At 40.9% G+C, this 11,200-nt stretch overlaps 1 protein-coding gene across 1 annotated transcript in view; it reads right to left on the minus strand.

Annotated features, from left to right (window-relative positions):
• Positions 1–9,900, minus strand: part of C15 (homeobox protein C15) — a 32,336-nt gene extending 22,436 nt beyond the window's left edge. The window contains exon 1 of the mRNA XM_018447294.1: positions 9,117–9,900. Coding sequence (XP_018302796.1) covers positions 9,117–9,891 — 775 coding nt within the window. The 5' untranslated portion in view covers positions 9,892–9,900. The remainder of the gene's footprint in view (positions 1–9,116) is intronic.
• Between the last annotated feature and the right edge of the window lie 1,300 nt (positions 9,901–11,200).

Consider the following 11,200-nt stretch of genomic DNA (forward strand, 5'->3'; position numbering starts at 1 on the left):
CAGCCAATCTTTTTTTTCAGTATACGTCTCATTAGAAGTTACGGTCGTCGTAATGTTATTACTATGACAAAATGTTTAACATATTTACAGATTTTCTCACGTGTCATGTACGTGTGATTTAATTCTATCAAGTTCTATTACATCAGTCAAATAATTACTAAAAAACGCAATATGTTTAATCCATTTATAATTGAAATAATTTACTTATATCTTTTGTACGTTTCATTAGAAGTTACGACTGTCATTAATGTTATTACTATGACAGGATACTTCGCGTATTTACAGATTTTCCTATGTGTTAATGTCTTTATATACTCATACTGTAGAGGAAAAGGTGGTATTATAGCACCTTAGTTACATTTTACACAATAATTTTGTTAATAACCAATATTTAAGTTTAAAACTTGATAATTACATTCGTTAAAATGTTGTTGAATCGATTCTGGACTCAAAGTTATATACAAAATATTTATTACTTAGGATACTATTAATAAAAATGTGGTGACATTGCATAATCGAAGAAAAAAAATGGATAATGTGGCCTTTCATAAAAATAGCCTTAAAATATTAGTTTTGTTTAGAAAACAGTATTTGGTTACAAAATTAACAAAAAAGTAAAACGTTTTAAAATGTATACAAATGAATGTATATACATTCACATAACTTCTGTATATAAACTGTTCAGTACTAAAAATCTCAGTACTAAAAATAGTGCACGTAATATAAACTATAGATTAACAGTAGAGCTATAATCAACATATTAAATAATTATTTTGATATGAAAACCACAAAAAAGAGGTCGTGAGTAATCAATAGAGGGCCACATTAGCAAAATGACATGCTATGTTTAAATTTGCATAACTCAAAATATATACAGTCAAATAAAATGTTAAATAGCAAATAACACATTAAAAAATACATATATTCATGTGATAATACGCTCAAGTTTAAGAAAAATGAGGAAGTAAGTGTTACATGCTAAAGTATACCTCAGAAACGTTTCGAAATATTTGAAAGTAAAAATGCATATTATATTTATAATAAGTACTGGCTATTGAGTGTTGATGGTAATATTAGCGTCATGGTGTAACGGCGAACTATTGAACTAATAATTCCATAAATAATTATTAGATTCGCTATATAATAGCGGAGATATTAAGGGAGGACACAATATATGCACTGGCCATAATACCACCTCCTCTATGATTTAATCCTATCAAGTTCTATTACATCTGTCGGATAATTATTAAAAAAGGATATATTTAATTGAAATAATTCAGCTATATTTTTTGTATATCTTTTAGACGTTATAGCCGTTGTTATGTTGTTACCATGACAAAATACTTTGCGTATTTACAGATTCCTCTATGTGTTAATGTCTCTATACACTTGTACAATGTGATTTAATCCGTCGGATAATTACTGAAAAAAAGGACATATTTAATTGAAATAATTCAGTTGTATTTTTTGCTTCATTAGACATTACAGCCGTTGTTATTATGACAAAGTACTTGGCGTATTTACAGTAGAAAAACCGATGCTTCGATTTGTAGTTACGCGTTCTCTGTGCAGAATGCGTTAGACGCGATGCAGTTACGTTTTACACGCGTCATTTGTTGCGGTTATTGTTTCTTCGAATACGTGCTCCCCTTACTTCGAAGGCAAAGTTTTAAATTTTTTTGGTTACTTCAGTATTTTTTATATAAGCTGCAGGAACCTCAACGCAAACAAATTTAAATAATATGGCCATCAATATGCATAGATAATAAATATTTATTTTTCACTTTGAATATATCTCTCTTAAATTAAATTTCGCTATTAACTTTATTACGTCTCTTTTAGATTATAACAATCGAAAAGAAACACATCTTTCTGTTAAGAACTAAATTTCCAAAGTAAATAAATTTATCTTTTACGAAAATTATTCATAACTTAATTCAACAAAATCATCAAAAATATTATTTGCACATAAAGTTGATCGTTATTCAAATTGTTGATTTACAATAATTGCAATTCTTGAAGGCATACTTTTGTATACTAATAATCTACGCGTCTATGTCATAGAACGCAATTTGTCCAAAGCTATGTGGGAGCGGCGTGTCGCGAACCGAGTACCGTACCGGGTCAACTGCCTCTCGCGTTTATATTTCCGGTTATGAACGATCCAAAAAATGAAATGCGCGTCTAACGCTAATAACACGGCGTAACCAGAGCTCCGCGAGTGCAAAATTACGATGAATACCGAGAAACGTGAACGCGCGCTGCGCCTCGCGGCGCGTTCACGGGATATTGACGCAAGAAATTTCGAAGCCATATATTCCGCACGAAAGGAACCCCATTCGTTTCTTCTCGCTTTGCGATCGGTAGCCCCGACCTTGAGGTCTATACTCTTTGGTGGTTGGTTTCGCGGTATGTTCGACCCAAATCTTGCCAATTCGGTAGCCAACGGCGCCTCGTCGTAATTTGTAATAACGTATCTACCGCTACCGTTCGTGGCCACCGGGATTTGTCGGCGAATCGGGAACAAAACGAGCACGTACGAGCGGTTAAATGACTACCCCGTAATTTCTAATATTTCATTTAAAATGAGGAAGACGCTCGAGTTCTCGACCGGTATGGCCCCGGGCCACTGAAATATTACAAATTGCGGGTTGTATACATACCTATATCACGCTTAATCATTCGTATACGTTCTCGCGCGCAACGGACAACGTACACATTTGGACAATTTCATTGGCGAGAAGGCACCGTGCCACGCCGCGCCGCGCCGCAGCGGCATCGGCGGATTCTGGTTTCAGGTTTCGGTCACGCGATGCCTTTTTTCTCTGTTCCCGGTACCCGCTTATCTCTGGCCCGGGGCGCTCCATGGCGCATCGACAACACTGCGCCGTTCTGTTTCCGTATCTTCCTTTTGCCGGTCGTATAAGCTAGAGCCCTTGTCCGAAGTCGAGCTCCCCGCGTCCTCTCGGAGGTTTCCTCCTCGCGCCAGGTTCTTCCCGACCGCCAGAATCCGTAACATCTTTTTGTACGCAGGTACGCTTAAACGTACGCAACACGTCTTACGATGTTACGTAAGGAATATCGCCTTAACGAATCGCTCGTGTAGTGTGTTTCGTGCTGCGCCGCGCCCGTGCCATTGTGCCGTAACCGTTTCCCAGAAGGGCGCAAATCAGAGGAGTAATATGCGAACGTAAAAGTGCGAAGGTCTAATTATTATTGAATGCCTCCGCGCGAGGAGCGTACATTGTAGAAAATTACTATTGCGAGAAGAGGCCCGGTTGAGCCTGGTAGACTCATCGCCACATCGCCCCGAGGATCATCCGGACCCGTTCTGGGTTACCGCGTTGCGTTGCGTTGCGTGGTACTACAATTGAAGAGTTCAATTAGAAACCGGTCCAAGTGCCGAGAGCCAAACAATTGAGCCAATAGCGCCGAAGCGCCGCATTCGCGTCCCGCCGCGAGGGAATTGTCATTCTATCGCGATCCAATCGTCGTCTCTATTATACCTTTCAGCACGAAATATTGAAACCTCGAGAAAAAAAGCCGGCTGCTCATTCATTATATATTCTTGCGTATTTTTCGACGTCGCAAGGTGAACTTAATATCGCAGCGCGAAACGAAGTGACGAGGATATGAATTTTAATGCGTGATTCTGCTAGCTTGATCTTTGCACTCTCCTGGAGATCCCATTTTCAATATGTAGATTTCCCAATCGCGACCTACTCTCGACTTTCTGTTTCAATTGACTGCTAGTCAATAAAGTGTCGATTTACCGAAAATAAAGCGGACTCTTCCGAGATAATTCTATCCTTCGAGAAATCTCGACATGTCATGCCAATTAATTGGCCATATAATGCAATCCCGAGGTAAGTTTCGCGCTAATCTCGAACCAGTTTCCCGAAAATAAAAGTTGAGGAAGTGAAATACGTGTTACGGATTTACGACGCTTTACGACGACTATTTACTTTGACCTATTGCAATTTTCGAAATGCATCCCCCTGCCAATTCACAAGGAGAAGTGTTGCAAAGTGTGGACGCAAGTTCCGGAGCATTCGTAGAATCGTTCGAACCCACTTTTAACGACGAGCGCATTCTGTCAGTCGCATTGGCGTAGCGCCGCGTGTAACTTCCTTTTCGTGTACTTCAACAAAAATATTTCTCCCAGAAGCCTATCGCGTCGATAAATTAAGATCCAAGCCATTATCAATGAATAATTATTGACAACTATAAACTGCAATCTTGACCATAAGTGTATAAAGCATGCCCAAATTGAAGTAAACCTTCTATATCTAATGAAAAATAAATTAAAAACCGGTTTATTGAAAAATGATATTTCTTTAACTTTCATTACCGCTTTGAAAAAAAAAAAACATTAAATTACTTTATACTGGCCAAGGCTGCATTTTGTTTCTCATTAAACAATCCTAAGAGGATACATACTCGTATAATAATGTCTCTCTGAGATAATAAAAATTAATTGACGCACGAACTGGATGAAAAAGAAACGTAAATGTCTTCATTCTTATGTGAGTTGAATTATCTTAATACATTATTGTTAAAATTATTCGTGTGCACACGAACAATTAATTTTAATTATGTATATGTTATTAACTTATTGTCGTGGCTGAGCAAGAAAAGTTGGGCTATAAATGCATGATTTATGTACTATTACGGTCATCAATTAACGTCAAAGCAGATAAACTCGAGGCGCCATAAAAGGTGACACAATTCTCTCGTTCGCTCCGTTCCACGCTACGCTAGTGACTAAACGGCTCGAAGAGTTTCGGCTTGCGATCGAGGCGAGACCATTATGTCAAATCGGTGAGATTGTTTCTCTGAACGTAAATTGCAGCTCGGTTCCGTATAATGGTTACGTCCGAATTTTATAGCGCTAGTTTCGCCTAATTGATCGGGGAAACCTTTCGGACCCGCGTCGGAGTATCTCTCCGTTTCGCCCGCCGCGCTCGAGACTCTCTAGTTAAAGAACGATGCAATCTCGATCGATATGAAAGCCTGATGCCGATGTAGCAACGTCTAAGCGAATCGAAACAATTAGCGTTTGTCTCCCGTTTATAATTGTTACGGATTTACGTGGCGCGGTGTCTTCGCAAAACGTGGCGTTTCCAGTCGTCCCTTTCCGACCCTAATCGAGCGCCGCGTGTCATTTCAATGTCAAAGTGACAGGTGGCGGGACGTAATCGAGGTAAAGAGGTACAAAGCAAATAACCGGTGGTTACCTCTCGCTCGTCGAGCAGAACGTTATGCGCTTTTATATATTTCACGTGAGTTAAAAGCGCGTTTTCTATCTGCCTTTCTCTCTCTCTCTCTCTCCACGATCGATCCAACTAATGTTCCGCGATGCCAATCCGATCGACGTAATATGCTAAATAAATGGCAGCAAACGCGATTTACATTTTCGCCTCGTTTAAGCGATCGTGACGAAAACAGTCGCGAGGGTTTTAATTATGCAAACTGTATGTTATGTTCATTATAATGCTTACTATCGCTCGCGAGACGTTTTCTTTTTCACTTGATAGACAAATTAAATCGCATCATATTATCCATCCATAATGATACATTAATGCGTTTTTATGTATAAGAGACGCCCTCCAGGCCTTCTAAGCGTTTCCGTCTCGACCACAAATCTTGACGTGAATTAATGGGATAATGTACGTTTCGACAAGTGATTAATTTTCGACACGACGTGCTTTTGCAACTGGTCTTTACGCAATCTGCAACTGGCAAACCGATATCCGAGACACTCTGTGAATATTGCCATAGGCACTGTATCATGATCGACATTCGTGCGTAACGTCGTTACATGGAAACGATCATCGTTTGAAGGATTACTTTGTTTCATTGCGCCGCGCCATAGCGTGTCGACATTCTTCTCTTTGGGGCATTTAAGCGTACTTCGAACAAAATAATCGGGCGAGAGTAATGTTGCTCGTACGCATAAATATATTTCACTCACGCCACGCAAGTAATAGCGGGTTTCATTACCCGCACGAAAAAGTCGGTATTCGAGAATGCACCGGCGTAGACGCTAATTATGTATTTTGCACGTACCTGCATTTTAACATTTTTACACTTTTACGTCCTTTTTCCCGCGTGCAATGATCGCGCCGTAATGATCCCCTGCGCGGCAACACATTTCCCGTACCGTATTTCTTCCGATTAAAGCAAATTAAAATTATATGCCTTCTAAGAGAGACAGATATATTCGAATTGCATTGTAAATTGTAGATATCTCGAAGGCACGCGGGTGAAGCATGAGAGGGTATCGGCTAACAGAAAAGTAAAGTTTCTTTTCGGAGCTATCACATTTATAAGTTGTGTACGAAACGGAATCTCTTCCTGTTTTCGCAAGACTCTTTTTGTCGTACCGACCTGTATAAGGTAGATTGAGGCGAATTGATCACAGAGCGAATCGAATCAATATAAGTTTTGAAATAGTTTTAATCGACAGTTAATTTTTTTTTCTTCAAATCAGCTGTTTCATCATGTTGCTTATTTCCGCGCGTTTCCTCCGCATCAGAAATAATAAACAGTTCCGTAATGCGTGTGATCCTGCAGTGTCAGTTGACGATACAAGCGAAGAGATCGTGAGTGCACGTAAAAATTTTGTGTCTCATGTAAACTCACGATCCCCAAAAAATTTTGTGACTGTAATAATGTAACGATTATGTTAAAACTTATGCAAATTATAATTATGATTTTTACAGTGTGTATAGTTTACTAAATCAGTCTAATAAATGATGATTCGCTTCACCCCTCAATTTCGGGGCGTCTCAGATAATTTCTTCTTCTTCATTTTTCTGCAATATGTATTGTTTCATTATATGAAACTCAAGCCAAAGTTGTAAAAATTAAGAATTTATAATAGAATTTAATAAAAAAAATTTGTTTTTTATTCTTTTTTATATAAATAAACAAAAATTAATCCAATTCGCTTTAGTCTACCCTCTGCGGCTGATATTTCATGCCGCGTTTTAAAATATCCACGAGAATTTTGGGTTCAAAATTCTCTGTCTCTACCGTTGTCGGATAAAAATAGCGTTTAGAAATCGCTAAGCGCTTAGAACTAAGTGAACAAAAAGGGTTATCGAACGAACGGAGCGAAGGTGATGTAACGTGACGACTTCGACTTGTCCGCACACCATTAAAGTGTCACTCGACGTCTTCGACGATTTCGTACCGGCCTGATCGCGACGACGGCGCGAGTGAATAATTCGCCGCTGATGCATAATTGATAACCTCTATATACGGTTAGTAGTCGCGAAGCGCAGTAATGACACCAAGTAGAAACCCACGCCTAGCCCGGTCGTCGTCTAAAGATATACCCATCCCAATTAGAGGAATTGACATCAGTGATCGCCGACGCCAACCGGGAACGCCTCTCGTCGCTCTCTCGTCGCTTTATATTTCGTCACTCGATTCTATCGAGCGGCGGCCGGTCGTCGCTCCAATCCCCGTCGGGGATAACGCGGAATTAATAATATCTGACAATCTCGCTAATTGCATGAATCATCTGTTCCTTCTGCATCGTGTTAGCCAAGTACGCGGAGACACGTATAATTCGATCGGACACGTATCGCATACGCGATCGTTATCTCGTTACAGAGATGATCTAGCTCTAATGCATTCACGATGGCGAGAAAGATAAGTAAGATATTCAGCCAATGTTTAATAGTTAATGTCTTTTTTTTCCACAATATATAGTTATGCGAATTAATTATTCGTAGAAACGTGATACTTAAATAATTGCAGATGTTGCTTTTATTAGACATCATTAAAAATCGATTTATTCGTGTTAATTATTTAAACAGAGTACTTTGTTTTATTTTTAAATTCTTTATATAACAATGAGAATTTAATAAAAGAAATTAGAAAAATTAAGGCATTAGTTCTTCATCTGAAAAAGCGTCGCTGTCGCCGCGATAAATTAACGAAGCTCGGTACAATGCACATTGAGGTGCCCGCGGCTTTGTAATTACACGGCGCTTTCAAGAACCAACAGAATGAAATACTTAAATTTCCGTTTTCCCTGCTGCTCTCGAAAATACTTAAAACATTATTTACTCAAGGCAATATCATCTCACATGAAAATCAAGATACAACTCACGCAACGAGATAACAATACGGAACAGTAACAACGAGCACCGTAGTAGTCGATAATGATCAACGTGCATTCACTGAGAGTCTCACTCCATTTCTGAGAGTTGCTACTTTCAGACAAAATGTATGTTGATCTGACAAACAAATCTCTCGTTCTTGGCTTTACATTAACACTAACATTAACTGGTCCTACAATCCTGAGAAAGGAGAGAGAAAGAGTAATTAACAGAGACAATGTGTACTTCTTTTAAGAATTATTAAGGAGCGTTACTGCCTCGGTAACCAAACTTGCTCATCAAATCAGTCTAAAGTAAGAAGGAACAAAAGATTTGTCTCCCCCGACTAAGATGACATTTCCTCATTATATTAATTTCTTCATTAGAAAAAGAGATTTTTTAAGCAAAAGTCAAATTAAGCCTACTGTCTCGGTAAACAGGCCACCAGCTTAAAGTAAGAAGAAGCAAAAGATTTGTCTCCCGACAATATAAGATGACGTTTTCTCATCACATTAATTTTTTCATTAGTAAAAAGAAGTTTAATGTACTTAAACAAAAGTCAAATTAAACTAGTGGTACACAGAAAAACGTACAGTAAGTAAATCAACATTTTTCATTTACTATTGCTTGGATTATTGCCTTACATTCTTGACTGTGATTCGCTTATTGTTTACATCTTACTACTTACGTTGTTTCTATATGCCATCTCAATAAACAAGAAGCATTTTGGAACATTTCAGCAACATTATTGCAACGTTATAGCAATGTTGCTAAAATGTTCCAAAATGTTTCTTGCTTGCTGAGACCAGTTTTACTCAATAAATTTAATTCAAATGCGATTCAAAAACGAGAACATTCAGCTGGGAGATATTTTACACAAATGACGTCCTTTTATTCTAGATTACTTGCCGGTTTTCAGATCTTATCATCAGCGCGTCTTCAACTTATGCAATGACCATCTACACTAATTACTCTTGTTCATGTATATTAACGCGCGCGTACCTGCCAGTCTGTCCTTGAGATGCGGATGCGCCTGCAGAGGGTGCGCAGCGAGGTTCGCCAGGATGCTCGCCCGGTGTAGACCGGCTGCCGCGGCTTGTTGTTGGCTGTGTTGAAGGGCCTGCAAACTCCAGGGTGGTATCAGCGCCTGTGCAGGCAAAGCGCTGACCGGCGTGCCGTTTGCACCCGGTGGTCGGTGCGCCGGTACCCTTATGACGCTGCCGCCGGTCGCGGTGTAGATGAAACCGGCGGGACTGGTGAAGACTCGGAAGGGGGCGAGGAGTTCCGCTGCCGACGTGCAATGTACGGACGAGGAAGAGTTTGCGCGAGTGTCGGGCGTGCTGTCGTCGTCGTCCTTCTCCGATAGTTTCTCCTCGGCGTCGTGGCCCCAAGACCGCCTGCCATCATCGAGAACTCCACCCGAGGATGCTTGGTTGTTGTTGTTATTATTGTTATTATTGTTGTTACCCTCCTCCCAAGACCACTTCCTCTCCTTGTCGCTGTCTGGTTCTTCTGAGGACGGGCTTTTAGGATTCTGGACACCGCTTTCGCCCAGCAGACGACTTATGCTGAACGGATGGCTACGGGGAGGATTGTTCGCTAGAGTTCTCGCGCCGATTTGACTGGGAGGTGGCGAAGTGGAACACTCGGAGGTCTCCTGGGACACGTGGCGGCCATCGTGGCTCACATAATTTTGAGGACTGCAACTTCGAGAATCCGAGTCATCCACATTGATCTCCTCCGTCGCGTCCACGTCGCTGTCACCGTGCTCCGACATGATCCCTCCTTTTCGCGAGAACTCGGCGCTTGTGATCGGAGACGGTGTGCTTCAAACAACGGATGTCTTCATCGAGTCGTCATGTGTCTATAGCGAATCGGGAAGTGAAATCGATCGCGACTGCGTAGAACGATCGAACAAGGGAGTGGAATGTTGAATAAAAGGTGGTTGACTCGTAGAAAATTTACCAAGAACTAAATTATGATTGTATGAAGATCGAAATGACAAAGGTTTATATTTATTACACAAGCGATTTAGCTTGGGCCACCTTGTAAAATTTCTGTGCGGCGGCCATTTTGTTTCTACAAGTTCTGATATTATTTGTTCCTCGGACGGAGATTTTATCAAACATTCATTTTTTTTTCTTTTCTTACAAATTCACTGTCTCCGTCGTTGCTTTTTTTTCTCAACTAGTTTAAGATGTAACAGTCCAACACGGATTCCACTGCTTTCGTTCATTGATTCGATTAGCCATCGGTCCTTTTTGATATTTAAATAACGATTTTGTGTCTGTCGATACACCAATTTCCGTCTTCAGAAACTAAAATCCATTCGTGAATGACGTCTTTGTTCGATAAAACAAATCGGGGACCAACAAGCCTCTTTCGAGGCTGGTCTCTCCGTCATTTTATACAGAAACAAGGATACCTCTACAACTCCGTGAGATAACCACTTCACCCCGGTTAGAAAAAACGTTCCGCCGTACTGGAAAAACTCTTCGGGGTTCCCGGATAAACTCCGATCACACTAAACCGGATTCTTGACAAAGTCCTTCCGATTGTGGGGCGCCAGAAGAGAACGGCTTCTCGGGCCAAACACTTGTACTGACGAAAACTACGCACGGTGGTAAGAATTTCGCACTTCGTGGTACAAACGATAACAGGTCGCTCGCGCGATTACACCCGAGCGGGGAAGGGGGATTCCCGTTCCGTTCTCCGTTTCGTTGAAACTCGGTCCCCTCGGCTTGACCGGAGTGTCGGCAAGTGCGTGAATCCGGGTCGGTCGCGTCGAGAGAGACGGGACGTTGTGAGAGTACCGGCGAAACCAGGTGGTTTATCCCTACCAGAGAACAACGAGACGCGTTGCCTACTCGTGACGTACGTATCGCTCGAACCTGCCCACCGTCAGCCGGCCGACCAATCCCGTGACGGCGTAGTACGCCCACGGGCGCGCGCATTGGTCGCTGTTAAATTGATACCTATTTAACATTTGAGTAGAATGTTGCAGGCGATCGCCTTTTTCCTCCCTGTATTATTTATTGCTCGATCGTCGTGCCTCCTTTTTTCGCCTCCTTCTCCTCTTGCTCGCT

This window comes from Mycetomoellerius zeteki, unplaced genomic scaffold, assembly GCF_001594055.1.
Source record: "Mycetomoellerius zeteki isolate Tzet28-1 unplaced genomic scaffold, Tzet1.0 scaffold20, whole genome shotgun sequence".
Classification (NCBI taxonomy): Eukaryota; Metazoa; Arthropoda; class Insecta; order Hymenoptera; family Formicidae; genus Mycetomoellerius; species Mycetomoellerius zeteki.